Source organism: Suillus paluster (assembly GCF_016628075.1).
Source record: "Suillus paluster strain FC165 chromosome Unknown EDB91scaffold_51, whole genome shotgun sequence".
Taxonomy (NCBI): Eukaryota; Fungi; Basidiomycota; class Agaricomycetes; order Boletales; family Suillaceae; genus Suillus; species Suillus paluster.
The window spans coordinates 149882-164084 of NW_024537611.1; the positions used below are offsets into that span (position 1 = coordinate 149882).

Genomic DNA, 14203 nt, shown 5'->3' on the forward strand with positions numbered 1-14203 from the left:
ACCTCGCCGAGTCAGCTGAAAGCCTGGGTCCTTGCAAGCCTGCCTCATAGCGAGAAATATACCATGCCCGTGCCCGATGTCAAGCTCTAAGGACATATTTGCTTGTCCGAGATGGTCACATTGTCACGGTGGAAGGTGAACATGTCGGAACGTGTTTGAAAGTTGACCTTGCCTCGAATGCCAATATAAGTGAAGGAGCTGGTTACTGAGCTGGTTGTGCTCGGACATCTATCAGACTTCAAACGAGAAGCTGATAGACGGGCTGGTCACCAGGCTAATTTATAAGCCTTGGCCAGGGGAGGCTATGTAGAGTCAGCCAAGTACTTACTAGTAAGATCATTATGCCATAGTGAAACCTTCCCTCCTCGTCAAGTTCTCTGATCCACGACTCAGTGCATTCTGCACAGTACTCCACGAATCTCATGATCACCCCCAGCTGAGGCGATATTTTTGAAAAAGGAAATCCTATTTATTGTCATTGGAAGTATTGCCCTAGGAAGTCTAAGACAGCAATATTTTCAATTTACATGAGTCCCATACTTATAATCAATGATACAATAATTCTGCCAAGCTCAATCATCGATATCGCCGTCCTCGTAAGTTATGTATATAGTGAATAGTAGGCAGTGCAATATTCCTTATACATCATAGTGCATCAGATTGGAAAGGGTGAGGCGATATCAACCGTGTCTTCGAGTCGAGAGAACTCTGATTTACTGATATGAACAGCATGCTTGTTATCCCAATCCAAGATCTTTTCAAAATTCCTGCACTGATGCCGGGTGTTGAAGTTGGGGTAGGGGCTCTTGTGTCCTTCCACCCAGTCCCATGTGATCATCGTCACGTCGGCATTGCACATGATATTCTGCCTCATCATTTCGATGCAGTGATCTGAAGCGTAATGGTATTATAAGCAGGGGTACTTCAAGTCAACATGAGTATTTACCAAGATGCATACGGAGTATTTCGGGGGGATTCTGGAACGAAGGTTCTATTGGCCCGTAATACTCAAACCAAGTGGCTTTGCGAAGCAAGTTCTACAGAACTGTTAGTCAAGAATGACCAGACTCTCGTAATTGTATAGCTTGCCAGACAATGCAGTTGGTGGGTGGATTCCAAGGAGACCAATAAACCTCCACCAAAATTGTCCGGATATTTGACTTTGGAGGGTGGAACCACTTCACCAGCTTTGACCATCTCCTCAAGCGTCATTCGAGTCGTTGGGACTGGGGTTTCAAGGAGCTAACGATGACCGACTAGCATAACGGGACAAATCGAACGACGCACCACCATCAGATATTCTAGCCCAGGCAGTATCGATTTCTGGGGAAGGAGGGCCACGATAGATAGAAGGAAAGTCAAGGGTTCCGTTAAACCTTACAACTATGGGCTCGACAGCAACATTTGCCGGAGCTGCGATGGATAGGATTACTATATGTTCACCGTTCAACGCTGCCTGTCCACTTACAGTATATTGGAATATCGTCGTGCAGGCGAGCCGAAGGCGTGCCCATCCATAGCGTGAAAAAGAGTATCGATGTGCAAATAAGTGTACTATGGCTCAACCAAGGCCACAGGCGAAGGATACGCGACTTGGGACGAGGTTCTGCCCCGCACCTTTCTGCATCGCCACATGGTTTTTCCTCATGGTCATCGTCGTCAAAATCATGAACGGGAGAGTATTGTGAGGAATCTTTGACCATGGCTCTGGGAGAAACCAATGTGACGAATATCGTCGTGTTCTATGTAAGTAGTGTACCGAGTAACATTAATCACGATCAGAACGAGTATGCGGCTCCCTGTTACGATTCCGAGATAGATTGGCCCCCGAACGGGGAGGAAACGCAAGTCCCTGAACGGATCAAATACGGCAGCAGGAAAGACCCCGACGTTTAGCCGACGCGGCTGTGGACGGATTAGGATTAGCAAAGGGCCCGCGTATGTAACTTACGCAACGACAACCGTAAGGTCGATAAAACAAAAAAACCAACTTATTTCGGAATCGTAAGGTAAACTCATTTGGCTTACGTGCGCGCAAGCTAATTGGTCGAGGGCTTGTTATAATTTGCCTGTGAATGTCTTGCAGAGATGTAATTTAACACGGAATATATGTCCGCTCGTGCTTGCCAGTCTCGAGGGATCCAGTTGGCGGGTGGAACACAAGTAAGAGCCATCTCGTCGCTGACTCGCTGCGTTAACATATGTACACCTACTGCATGATCTAATCCTGGTACTGGGGGAGAGCATGGGACCTCGTTGACTCAATGCCGACTGGTATGAGAGGCACTTAATTCATCTCTCGAGCTTGTGTGCAAGAGCATCATGGTAATGCTTGTGTAAGATAGATCCGTCTATATTTTTAAGCCCGCTCCACATATCCATTCCGTGGTTACAAATTGATATTTTGAAAATATTGGCATGCGCACCGCCATCAAGAAGGAAGGATTGATTCCTCGACAACCTTGGACTCTATCTTGCTCTTCACGGTCACGCTGCCATCCTGCCAGATTGTGACGTCAGAAATATGAATAAGCGAGATACTCCTTTGCTGACCTCGTTACCAAAGTACGCGGCTTGAGCCATATCGCAGAACAGACCGACTTCTACGATACCTGTGAGCATTTTGATTTTTGCCAGAATCTGCGGTAATACGACTTAGTATAAGCCAGAGGTAGTAGCAATATTTCTCGTACAGTTAAAGGGTTCATCATAATCTCTCTGGGGAACGGTGCATCAATGACGAAATTGCCATTGTCCGTCACCACAGGACCGGCTTTAGCCTTCGCCATGCGCAGTGTAGCGTTGGGTGAACCTAGAACATGGTGTAATTTGCGCAAAACTTGGGCGTATGCGAATGGTACGACTTCAATTGGAACACCAGAAGTGAACTGCGAATAATGAGTACGATATTTCTCAATACATCAAATTTAAGATAAAGCACGCACGTTCGTCCCAAGGTATTCCGTGTTTTTGCGATAGTCGGCTACCACAATGAATCTACAGTCTGGTGATGAGGGAACCGAGATATCCCTAAAAGATCATGGACATACGTATTCGCAGCCTCCGCGAGCACCTTTTCCCGCAAGTGGCAGGCTCCGCCACCTTTAATACAATTGAGTTCGGGATCGACTCTGAAGATGATCAAGCTCAACAATATTTCCGAGGAATCAGAAAAACTTACTCGTCAGCACCGTCTATAGTGACATCAATAGTAGGAAATTGATCAATATCGCCCAGGTTGAGATTCGACATGACGATCAGCTCCTTCGACTGGAATCCAGTCGGAATAAACACGCGGTCCTTGTTGAGCTCACGCCCCTGTGCGACGATTCGTTCCACAACATACGGCACAGTAGATCCTGGAATGCAGTAAATAAGAGATTCATCCCAGCCATGGTACATGCAAACCAGATCCTATTCCGATAACCTTGCGGCAAAGAATAATGAGTCTCGAAATATAACTATAAATATCAATGGAACTTACCTTATGTTCTGGGAGAATGTGTTTATCCACAGCAGTGTATGCTGCTAATCGCTTGGACTGCTCAATGGCAGTGAGAGGGATAGTACCTTGCAAGCTGGTCAGCATTCTAGTTATCTTCTATGAGAACAGAATCATACTGATCGGAACGGCTCCAGTCGATACCGGCATGATGACAGGTTGCGGGACGGGGGTTATTCTGGAATCTGGAGACACCGAACTATGTCAGCTTGGTTTTAATGGATGAAAGGCCGCGGTTCCGGGAAGCGAATCGGTGCAGCAAAATATGATGCCAAACGCCAAGCTAGTCCCAAATCGTTCATTCAAAACGTCTTGACCTTGACCGACTCTCTGGGAAGCACTGGCGTCGGCGGAGACTAGCTTGCGGGTCTAAAGCGCACAGCAAATCAACCACTCACAGAGCCTGTGCGGATGGTAAGTGTGTTTTTGCTGAAGAGAATGGGCGATGGTGGCGGACGAATATAAAGCTTGTATCCGAAATGATGCAGCGCGCGAGGGGCCGCATAGATACTTATGAAAGTGGCATAGATATAAGAGCATGTATGCAGTGCTCGATCACAACCCTCATATTCCCGGACACTATTACTCACGCGTATCACCACCAACCACTACTTTCAGGCGCATATTCACGGCAACGCTGAGAACAATTCTGCATTAAGTTCTCATTGACTATCGTTGGTGTGTTCATAGTTCGTTGTTCTGGGAACTCTCTCGCGTTAGACCAGGTGTGGAAGACTGAGAGCTCTAGAGTCTAGTTGGCAAGTTGCAAAAGTCTGTGAAAGTGGTGCAGTGACTGCAGTCGCTCAAATATGAGAGCCATTAAAGGTGAGCGCAAGCATTCGGCCTTTTCGAAGTAATTCACCATGCGCAGGAGTACTTTTAACTTGGTTTGCAGTCATTTTGTCTTTCAAACGATAGACCGATCGTTGGCACTTACTCAGTGACTCCGCTGTCAAGCAAATACTGCTCACAATGAACGAGAAGGATCCTTTCGTCATCGAGGATCTAGATGATTACCATCTGGTAATAAAGGCAGATGAAGAGTACAGAGTAAGGAGGGAGCTTGAAGCTGAGGTATGAATCTCGATATATCAGGAAGGACATCTAACGAACAGTTATTGCAGTTGGAGAAGAATACATACAGTCTAGAAGCAAACTAGCCATCCTGCCATCCCCTCCTCATAGCACAGTATAAATGGTACCTGTACCTGACTGTCTCTTAACACATTCCTGCCTGCTATGCGTCACGATTACTTACTCGCCCAGCTGAGGCCGTCAAGCCTGTTTATGACGTTACGCGTAATCTATCGGATTTTGGCTCGACTTGGTGCCCTGCCATTGAAAAAAGCTCAAGCATGGAGGATGCGTGGTTTCTCTAAAACGCAGATCACGGGGACCTAGGAGGGAAATTCTATGTGATGGGTATTTTTCACCTTGTCGGTGTTCCGAGCAATAATTAAATGTGCCAGACAGCTGATCTTCTCCGGCTGCCAATGGTGTGAACAGTGGTCACAGCATGTCTATCATCACGGTTTACCCATGCCAAACCACGACAGAATTTTCCCTCCACCTCTGGCAGCATCACACCTTCTCACCTTTCTAACCAGATTGATTCGTATGCACTGTTCCGGGTTACAAACGCGCTATTCAAACATGGTGTGTCCGAACGTGGAAGGATCAGACGTGAGTGCAAAAGAACCCTGCATTTGCTTACCACGGCTCTCTCGCATTCGCTCTACATAGTCAGATATCCAAGCTAAGCAAATTTACTGAATGCGCCAAACTCATGTGAGACAAGTGTTTGCTTTCAGAGGCGATTCAGGCGAAGTCAGAGTGAATACGCATTAATGGGTCCACAACCTTTGTGTGATATCGTTGTAGCGGTGTCGGTCATCGAAGATGAGAAGCACAGGCTTGGGACTGCACACAAAGGGGACCAGAATTCCCTAAGACCCGACCGCAAGGTGAATTATGCTATCAGATACCACCTGGCAGACGGTATAAGTGTAATTGTACCCGAAGCAGTAGATAAACAGCTATCTATTTCTCACCCATTGGTCTCAAGGTGGCTTGTCGTGATCTCACATGTTCGTTGTGAGTTTATCAAGTACCATACAGAAATTCTATGTCAGAGTTCGAATTCGTTATCTACCAGTTATTCAACAACTGGTTTCTCGGCGCTGTCGGGGCGTAAAATGAAGCTGTTGTGGGGGCGACGGAGCCGCTCTTGGTCTACACCCGGATCACCATTAGCATGCACACTGCCCACACCATTCACCACAACGACGCCGTCCTACGTCCATTAGCTTGAGGTTTAGCTACTAGTACTGCCTCATATTCGTTCTAATATCAATTCGGTTGCTAGTTCGCATGTGGGCCGATTTATTCCCGGATTGGGCGCGATGAGATTGATCAGACCACATTGCTTTTCGATACTTAAGTATATCTCCCCTTCATCGGTTCATAGCATCGTCTCTTCTTTCTCTTCTTCTTCCCTTGACTTGATTGCAGACATAAGTGCCTCCTATGGACACTACCCCGGACATCTTGAAAGTGTCGATTCTTGGACGAGAGTCCATCCACTGTGGTTTCCACTTGATCCCATACATTGCACGTACAGTGCTCACCACACTTCCTGCATCTGTGTATGTCCTCGTCACAGACACAAATGTAGCCCCGTTCTACCTCTCTGCCTTTGAAGAGGCCTTTGGTGCTGAGATCAATAAGGTGTGTGTCCTTTCTATTCGTCCATCTCTTGTATTTGCCTCGATTTCAATCTGACTTGGATTCCAGCTTTCTTCCGTAAAACCACGTTTCCTTAGCCGTGTTATCTTACCTGGCGAGACGACAAAGTCTCGTGCAGGAAAGGCCGATATAGAAGACTTCCTCCTTCTTGAGCGCTGCACTCGTGACACCGTCATCCTCGCTCTTGGTGGAGGTGTCATCGGTGATCTCGTTGGTTTCGTCGCTGCGACCTTGTGAGTATATATGTACTTCATTGCAAACTATTTTATCACTACCCGACTTTTTGTACGGTTTTCATTCTATCTTCGATGTTTGTTGTCCATCCCGTGAGTTGCACTAACATTCTTACAGCATGCGTGGCGTGCGCTTTGTCCAGATTCCTACCACGCTACTTGCAATGGTGGATTCCTCCGTAGGCGGCAAAACCGCCATCGATACGCCCGCTGGCAAGAACCTCATCGGCGCGTTCTGGCAACCTGAATACGTATTCATTGACGCTGCCTTCCTCGAGACCCTCCCTGAGCGCGAGTTCAGCAATGGTATGGCCGAGGTTGTGAAGGTGCGGTTGATCCCCTTCCGTCATTAAATCCAACATCACGCTGATATGCCCCCAAAGACCGCGGCAATATGGGACGAAAACGAATTTACTTCGCTTGAAACTAACGCTCCCCTGATTTACAGTGCCATCAGTACGCCTTCCACCGGCTACGCAGGTCGTCACAGTCAGCACGCGCTCTACCTCTCAATCTCTTCTCCTCTCCGTTATCCGAGGTAGTATCTACGTCAAAGCTCACATTGTCACCATCGACGAGCGCGAGACTGGACTCCGCAACCTCGTTAACTTCGGGCACACAATTGGGCACGCCATCGAAGCCGTCCTCACGCCACACATGCTCCACGGAGAGTGCGTCAGTATCGGTATGATATTTGAGGCGGAAGTCGCTCGGGGGATGGGCATATTGAAACAGGTAGCCGTTGGGAGACTCGTGAGGTGTTTGAGAGCCTATGGGTTGCCTGTAAGCTTGGCAGATCAGAGAGTAAGCAGATGCCCTGGTGCTCGTGACCTTGGCGTCGACAGGCTCCTGGATATTATGCGTGTCGATAAGAAAAACTCCGGCCCCCAGAAAAAGGTGGTCATCCTCTCCCGCATTGGAGCTACGTACGAGCAGAAAGCGACAGCTGTTGCCGATGCGCTTATCGCGAAGGTGCTTTCGGAGGCTGTGACTGTCAAGGTTGATCTCAGTGATACTTCCCTGGGAACACAACATGTGAAGATGGCGACGCCGGGTAGCAAGAGCATCTCCAATCGCGCCCTGGTACTGGCTGCACTTGCTCAGGGCACCTGTAGGCTGAAGAACTTATTGCATTCGGACGATACACAAGTGATGATGGCAGCATTGCAGGAACTCAAGGTTCGACTGTTTTATTTCTATCCGTCACCGCCGTTGCTGATTCACTTTGTTCTAGGGCGCTTCCTTTGCATGGGAAGACGGGGGTGAAACGCTAGTGGTCACAGGCGGCGCAGGGGCCCTTCAAGTCCCCACAGCAGGAAAGGACATTTACCTTGGGAATGCAGGAACTGCTGCACGTTTCCTCACCACTGTCTGTTCGCTCGTGTCTCCCTCCACCGCTCCCGACGCTGGGAGCGCCACCGTTATCACAGGCAATGCTCGCATGAAACAGAGGCCCATTGGCCCTCTCGTAGATGCCCTCCGCGCTAACGGGTCTGAAATTGCCTACATCGAATCCGAGGGCTGCCTGCCACTAAGTATCGCGCCCAAGGGACTCCAAGGCGGCGTGATCCGTCTTGCAGCGAGCGTATCGAGCCAGTACGTAAGCAGCATTCTCCTCTGTGCGCCGTACGCACGTGAGGAGGTGACTCTCGAACTCGTTGGTGGCGCTGTGATCTCCCAGCCGTACATCGACATGACGATCGCAATGATGCGCACGTTCGGGGTGTCTGTCACGCGCGACCCCGGGACCGACGTGTACCGAATTCCTCAGGGCATATACGTGAATCCCGCCCAATATGCGATTGAAAGCGACGCGAGTAGCGCGACATACCCGCTTGCAATTGCCGCGATCACAGGCACAACATGCACGCTCGAGAATATCGGGAGCGAAAGTTTGCAGGGTGACGCTCGGTTCGCCGTAGACGTGCTCGCACGCATGGGATGCGAGGTGGTGCAGACTGCGAATGAGACGACTGTCACGGGCCCGAAGAGGGGTGAACTGAAGGCGATTGGGGAGGTAGATATGGAGCCGATGACTGATGCGTTTTTGACAGCGTGCGCCCTTGCTGCTGTTGCGCAGGGTGGGGAAGGGAACACGACAAGGATCATTGGGATTGCGAACCAGAGAGTGAAGGAGTGCAATCGCATCAGGGCGATGATTGATCAGTTGGGTGGGTGTTTTGATTGCATCCCATTCCTGTTCTCCCTCGGATAACTGACTCGACCTTCACAGCCAAATTTGGCGTGCAGACCAAAGAACTGGATGATGGACTCGAGGTGTATGGTCGCCCATTCAACACCCTCAACCGCGGCGTGAGCGTGCACTGCTACGATGACCATCGTGTCGCAATGGCGTTCAGCGTCCTAGGTACCGTCGTACCCGACACAATCATCGAGGAGAAGCGCTGCGTCGAGAAGACGTGGCCGAACTGGTGGGATGATTTGGAGAACAAGGTATGACTCACATTTGTTTCGCTCCCACTCAAGGCTTTCCTGACATATACACCAAGATCGGCCTTAAAGTTGGGGGCATCGAGCTTCCACACGCTGAGAGCTCTACCACGGCATCCTCTGGAACACCCTCCACCGTAGCCTCTGCATCTGTGATCCTCATTGGCATGCGCGGCTCTGGAAAGACGCATGTCGGCACACTCGCGAGCACTGCTCTCTCTCGCCCATTCATCGACGCAGATGCTTACTTTGAATCCAAACACAACATCGGCGTGCGCGAGTTTGTGCATGAAAATGGGTGGCCTGCATTCCGCGTCGCAGAGACGGAGAATCTGAAGGAGCTCATCCAGGAGGCTGGGACGGGACACGTAATCAGTATGGGCGGCGGGATTGTGGAGACGCCCCAAGCCAGGGATCTGCTAAAGAACTATGCAAAGACGGGCCCAGTTGTACATGTCCTGAGGAACATCGAGGAGATCGTGGGCTACCTTGGTGAGGAGACTGCACGTCCTGCCTACGGCGAGCCTATTACCGAGGTATTCAAACGACGGGAACCGTGGTTCGCTGAATGCGCCAATTACGACTTCGTCAATCACATAGACGTTCAAGGCGGCGAGGCAACTGATGCAGAGATCTCGCGCTTCTTCAAGCACATTGCGGGGCAGCCGAACCTTGCGGAGAATGTTGCCGCTGGGAAGCGTAGCTACTTTGTGGCACTCACATACCCCGATGTGACGCCCGCTTTGCGACACATTCCAGACCTTACGACGGGCGTTGATGCCGTAGAGCTACGTGTGGACCTACTGCGCGCCCCCGATGCCTTGGGTGCTATCCCGTCGCAGACTTATGTTGCTGCGCAGGTCGCTGCGCTACGCCGGGCAACGAGTCTCCCGATAGTGTTCACTGTACGCACGATAGCCCAGGGCGGTGCGTTCCCGGACAACGCAGAGAGGGACGCTTTTGAGCTCCTTGGGCTTGCGCTGCGGCTTGGGGTGGAGTACGTTGACGTGGAGATCTCTGCAACTGAGAAGCTTATTAAAGCACTCGCCGCTCGCAAGGGATTCTCGCAAATTATCGCGTCGTGGCACGACTGGAGCGGCAAGATGAAGTGGAACGAGGATGTAGTGAGAAGCAAGTACGCGCTTGCGAGCCAACTCGGGGACATTGTCAAGATTGTTGGAAAGGCGGACACGTTGCAGGATAACTTTGCGCTGTATGACTTCGTTGCGAAGGCAAATGCGCAGCCGGGTGCGAAACCGATCATCGCGATCAACATGGGTGTGGAGGGTCAGATGTCACGTATTCTGAATACGACTCTGAGCCCGGTGACGCACCCACTCCTCCCCTCGAAGGCGGCACCCGGCCAGCTCTCCTTTGCGCAGATTCAAAAAGCGCTGAACCTACTTGGCCAGCTTCCTGCAAGACGCTACTTCCTGTTCGGAAATCCCATTGCTCACTCCATGTCCCCGACTCTGCACAACACTGGATTCGAGGTCCTTGGGCTTCCTCATAGTTATGGGCTTCTCGAGACAGCTAACGTTGGTGAAGAAATCAAAGCTACCTTAGCTGCACCTGACTTTGGAGGTGCTTCTGTTACCATTCCCTTCAAACTCGACGTCATACCCCTGCTTGACAAGCTTTCGCCAGCCGCTGAAGCCATCGGGGCCGTCAATACCATCATACCGGTCATCGAAGGGGGAAACCGCATTCTCTACGGAGACAATACCGACTGGCTCGGCATTCGTGAATCCATCCGCTCCCGTGCGCCATCCATTGGTGCGCCTGCTGCCGCCCTCGTTATTGGCGCAGGAGGGACCGCAAGAGCCGCCATCTTTGCGCTTCAGTCCCTCGGGGCTCAGCGTATCTACCTGTTCAACCGGACTGCAAGTAAGGCGCAGGCGCTCGTCAATGCTTTCCCCGATGCCCCCGTCAAACTGATCGAGACGCTTGATGTCTGGCCTGCTGAGGGGCCTGCACCGACCGTCATCGTGTCTACCGTCCCAGCGAGTGCGACAACCACCGACGATACTAGCACTGGCGCTGTACTCCTTCCGCTGGCGTTGTTTGACGCGACTGCGAATGGTGTGGTTGTGGACATGGCATACAAACCTGCCGAGACGCCTCTGCTCATGCTCGCGAAGAGTGCAGCGCCCAAGTGGGCGAGGGTTATTGGGGTTGAGGTGCTCCTTGAGCAGGGCTATGTGCAATTTGAAACCTGGACGGAACGCAGGTGCCCAAAGCATATCGTGTCGAAGTGTGTGTTGGAGAAATATTTTGCAACTGCCTAGGTGGATCGAAGCCCGTGTTTGGGTACTAAAAGTTGTTGATGAGTCTTGATATTAATATTTGTTGTATGATCTAGATTGTTATCGTTGTCGTTTACTCCTTTTCTCCTCCCCCGGTCTGTTCCAATGTTCAGAATTTCTACATCTCTCCTCCACTGTCAAATATTGGTCCTACGTCGATGTACGATTGTATGTTATAGGCATCGTGGTAGTTATACTTGATCTCAAGCTCGTCGCGTTTCTTACCAGCACCCTCCATGAATATTCGAGGTTTGAAGAACACCATCATGGCAAGTTTCTGCAGTTAAGCGTATTTCGTGGATTTTCAAAGGCCTGTCTAGGGTAGAAGAATATGACATGATGCATTGTATGATGCATGGCAATGGTGCACTGCCCAGCTCGTCGCGAATGTGTGGGCTCAATTATTCTTTTGCAGACGATCGTATTCAGCATTTCCATTGGACTTTGCAAAGTACTCAAGGGCATTCGTGGTTGTTCGCTACATACCGTCATATTATGATCTACGCGAGAACCGTCATCGGGAGAGAACGTGTCAAGACTGCAATCAAGGAGGGGAAGTCAAATTGACGTTATCCTCCAAGCGGACCATCTTGGATTTAGGGATAGAAACGCGGTGCTCATCGACCCAATCCAAGACCTTCTCAAAGTTTCGGCATTGGTGACGAATGTTGAAGTTAGGAAAAGGATCATTAGACCCCTTCACCCAGTCGTAAGTGAGCATTGTCACGTCACCATGACACATAATGATCTGCCTGAGCATTTCGATGCAATGGTCTGATGTACAACATAAGCAGGGCACGGGCCTGGCAGGAAACAGCGTACATACCGAGATGAATGCGGAAGTCTTCGTGGGATTCGCGGGCGCCATGATCATGGGATTGGTCTTTGCTCCAGGTGACTCTGCGAAGCATGTCCTACAGCGGAGTGAGTAACGATCGACCAGCCTCCCTGTATTACAACTGACTACGCAATGGAGCTGGTGAATGACTTCCACTGTTGCCATGTAACCTCCGCCGAATTCGTCCGGATACCTAGCCATGCTGGGAGAAGGTTTCTCCCCTGTTCTGAGTAGTTGCTCAAGCGTCATACGAACTGGGCGTACTGGAAAATATCGTTAGTAATTGCCTATAATGGGACAAAGAACATGGTGCAACCATCGACAGCTATCCTATCCCAAGCAGCGTTGACTTCTGGAGACGAACCACGATATATGGAAGTAGCGTCCAGGGTTCCGTTGAATCTGATAATGCCGATGGATTCAATAGCCTCATTGGCTGGAGCTGCGAAGGGTAAATAAGCTCCTGTCATTTGACGCCATCTGCCCACCCACAATACAGAACCGCGTCATCTATCGAAGGCGCCCGTGCCCATAGCGTGAAGAACAGCATCGTTATGGACATCAGTACACCATGGCTCAGCAATAGCGACCAGCGAAGGGAACGGGATTTTGGAGGTCTGGTTTCTGTATCACTATCAAGAAGGTTCGCATCATCACGATCGTCGGCTCCATCGACACGAGAATAAGGACTATAATATTCCTTGAACATGAGTTGCGAAAGAAAATCTGGTTCTGCGGGTTAGCGGGCCAAGTGTGAAGAAGAGTCTCAGTCAGGACGTTTAAAAGACTTACAGAATAACCGCTACTTCGGCTCACCATCAATGGCTAAGAGCGCATTGTGTCAGTAATACATCCCGACCTGGAACCGAGGACCCTACTAGTACTAGAAGGGCTAGCGTTGCTTACATATAGGTGAAACCATTTGAGTATTCGATGCCGTTGATCTGAGAGGAAACTTCGCATCGAACCACCTTGCTCGGCTCTCGAAAGCCAGTCGGAATATGAATGAATATATGTAATACATAATCTATGCGTGTCGGCGCGCTAAGTGCCGCACGAGAAGTGGCGTGCACTCGTGACCAGTGCAGCCAGAAGTCAGTGAAAGTTTTTGGGGAAAAACTCGGAGGGTTTTTCGGCCCAAAACATGCACCCGAACTGGGTAGCAAGGTGAGCTGTGACGGGGCGGGTGGGCTCCGATCAGGTCACCGACATTGCAAGTGTCGAGTGCAGTGCGTCGGACGAATGTAAGTAGTTGGATTAAGTAACAGAACTACGAAGCATTTGTCTGCACCCTGAGAGAGGGAGTGGCGGCGGGTGCAAACAAGAACGAGGCTTTGCAGCGTGTACAGACTGTAAGCCGAGTCGAAGCGGTACCGCGGATGTGGACGGGAGCAAAGAGTGCTGCCCACATCGCTTACTAACACATAGATTAAATTCTACGCCGCCTCGTACCTCGGCTCGCTTAGAAAACCAGTAAGTTGAGGGCCTTACCCGAATCACATTGATAAGTTTCACTCTGGGGACACTTTATAATATATAGCTGTCTTGTACTAGCCTCGTGGACTAGCCTGGCGCTATGGACAAGTTGAGTGGGCGTTAACCCTTAACATCTCAAAGTCGTAGTCCAGACTGGCTACGAATCTAGTTGTCTCCTGGGAGACGATACTGATACAAGATCGCCTGTATAGTAGATATTGAAGATGTGACCATGAACCCAAGAATCCGTTGGATGATCTAGAATGCAGTACATTCAGTGGCGAGTGCATTCAGTTCAACTACTCAACTTGCCTGGGTGGTGAATAACTTATCGCCAAGGATGGATTCGTGTTATCAGTGATGATGAAGGACCATCCAGATATTCATGACAGAAGCGTGTCCGAATTGTGTATGACAACTTGCCGGAAGAAGGGCATTTGGATGGAGAAGATAGAACATTGATCGTTTTCCCGAGATGCTGTTCTTGTGTTGGAACTTGGCGGAAGTTGGTTGGAGGAATATTATATACATGGAGAAAGGGGAAGCAGAAGTTCAGAAACTCCGAGATCAGCGCTCAGCAATTAATCATATGTTGCACGACGCGACCGGTAACCACCCAGAATGTTCAATGATATAATGAAATCTTGACGTC

At 50.0% G+C, this 14203-nt stretch overlaps 5 protein-coding genes across 5 annotated transcripts; 2 read left to right on the forward strand and 3 right to left on the reverse strand.

The window, feature by feature from the left end:
- Positions 1-655: 655 nt before the first annotated feature.
- On the reverse strand, positions 656-1947 carry EDB91DRAFT_1348689 (uncharacterized protein; the record flags this gene model as incomplete). Its single annotated transcript, XM_041325984.1, has 5 exons — positions 1469-1947; positions 1288-1413; positions 1069-1226; positions 947-1037; positions 656-891 (listed from the first exon to the last, which is right to left on the reverse strand). The coding sequence occupies exons 1-5, from the start codon at positions 1701-1703 to the stop codon at positions 656-658; spliced, it is 846 nt and encodes a 281-aa protein (XP_041174501.1). The 5' UTR covers positions 1704-1947.
- A 134-nt stretch (positions 1948-2081) lies between these two features.
- EDB91DRAFT_1147807 (ribose-5-phosphate isomerase) lies at positions 2082-4101 on the reverse strand. The gene is made up of 10 exons (XM_041319311.1): positions 3622-4101; positions 3485-3570; positions 3409-3427; positions 3182-3359; positions 3051-3131; positions 2946-2997; positions 2694-2888; positions 2554-2640; positions 2427-2500; positions 2082-2351 (listed from the first exon to the last, which is right to left on the reverse strand). Exons 1-9 carry the CDS (start codon positions 3650-3652, stop codon positions 2432-2434), a joined length of 798 nt encoding a protein of 265 aa, XP_041174502.1. The 5' UTR covers positions 3653-4101; the 3' UTR covers positions 2082-2351; positions 2427-2431.
- On the forward strand, positions 4053-4925 carry EDB91DRAFT_1147812 (nucleotide excision repair TFIIH subunit). The gene is made up of 4 exons (XM_041319312.1): positions 4053-4327; positions 4374-4389; positions 4444-4576; positions 4627-4925. The coding sequence occupies exons 1-4, from the start codon at positions 4312-4314 to the stop codon at positions 4660-4662; spliced, it is 201 nt and encodes a 66-aa protein (XP_041174503.1). The 5' UTR covers positions 4053-4311; the 3' UTR covers positions 4663-4925.
- A 657-nt stretch (positions 4926-5582) lies between these two features.
- Positions 5583-11612, forward strand: EDB91DRAFT_1147815 (EPSP synthase-domain-containing protein). Its single transcript, XM_041319313.1, has 8 exons — positions 5583-6229; positions 6296-6480; positions 6599-6806; positions 6864-6969; positions 7019-7659; positions 7715-8651; positions 8714-8934; positions 8991-11612. The coding sequence occupies exons 1-8, from the start codon at positions 6029-6031 to the stop codon at positions 11217-11219; spliced, it is 4728 nt and encodes a 1575-aa protein (XP_041174504.1). The 5' UTR covers positions 5583-6028; the 3' UTR covers positions 11220-11612.
- A 20-nt stretch (positions 11613-11632) lies between these two features.
- Positions 11633-12728, reverse strand: EDB91DRAFT_1147818 (uncharacterized protein). The gene is made up of 4 exons (XM_041319314.1): positions 12392-12728; positions 12202-12338; positions 12064-12151; positions 11633-12011 (listed from the first exon to the last, which is right to left on the reverse strand). The coding sequence occupies exons 1-4, from the start codon at positions 12543-12545 to the stop codon at positions 11782-11784; spliced, it is 609 nt and encodes a 202-aa protein (XP_041174505.1). The 5' UTR covers positions 12546-12728; the 3' UTR covers positions 11633-11781.
- Positions 12729-14203: the final 1475 nt, after the last annotated feature.

Coding starts and splice junctions, on each gene's coding strand:
- EDB91DRAFT_1147807 (XM_041319311.1), bottom strand. CDS start 3,652: ATGCCGGTATCGACTGGAGCCGTTCCGATCA. Junction 3,571..3,621: donor GACTGGAGCCGTTCCGATCA/GTATGATTCTGT, acceptor CCAGCTTGCAAG/GTACTATCCCTCTCACTGCC. Junction 2,889..2,945: donor CGGAATACCTTGGGACGAAC/GTGCGTGCTTTA, acceptor CATTATTCGCAG/TTCACTTCTGGTGTTCCAAT.
- EDB91DRAFT_1147812 (XM_041319312.1), top strand. Junction 4,577..4,626: donor GGAGGGAGCTTGAAGCTGAG/GTATGAATCTCG, acceptor CAGTTATTGCAG/TTGGAGAAGAATACATACAG.
- EDB91DRAFT_1147815 (XM_041319313.1), top strand. CDS start 6,029: ATGGACACTACCCCGGACATCTTGAAAGTGTCGATTCTTGGACGAGAG. Junction 6,481..6,598: donor GGTTTCGTCGCTGCGACCTT/GTGAGTATATAT, acceptor ACATTCTTACAG/CATGCGTGGCGTGCGCTTTG. Junction 6,807..6,863: donor GTATGGCCGAGGTTGTGAAG/GTGCGGTTGATC, acceptor ATGCCCCCAAAG/ACCGCGGCAATATGGGACGA.
- EDB91DRAFT_1147818 (XM_041319314.1), bottom strand. CDS start 12,545: ATGACAGGAGCTTATTTACCCTTCGCAGCTCCAGCCAATGAGGCTATT. Junction 12,339..12,391: donor GGATAGGATAGCTGTCGATG/GTTGCACCATGT, acceptor GATATTTTCCAG/TACGCCCAGTTCGTATGACG. Junction 12,152..12,201: donor TTCACCAGCTCCATTGCGTA/GTCAGTTGTAAT, acceptor ACTCCGCTGTAG/GACATGCTTCGCAGAGTCAC.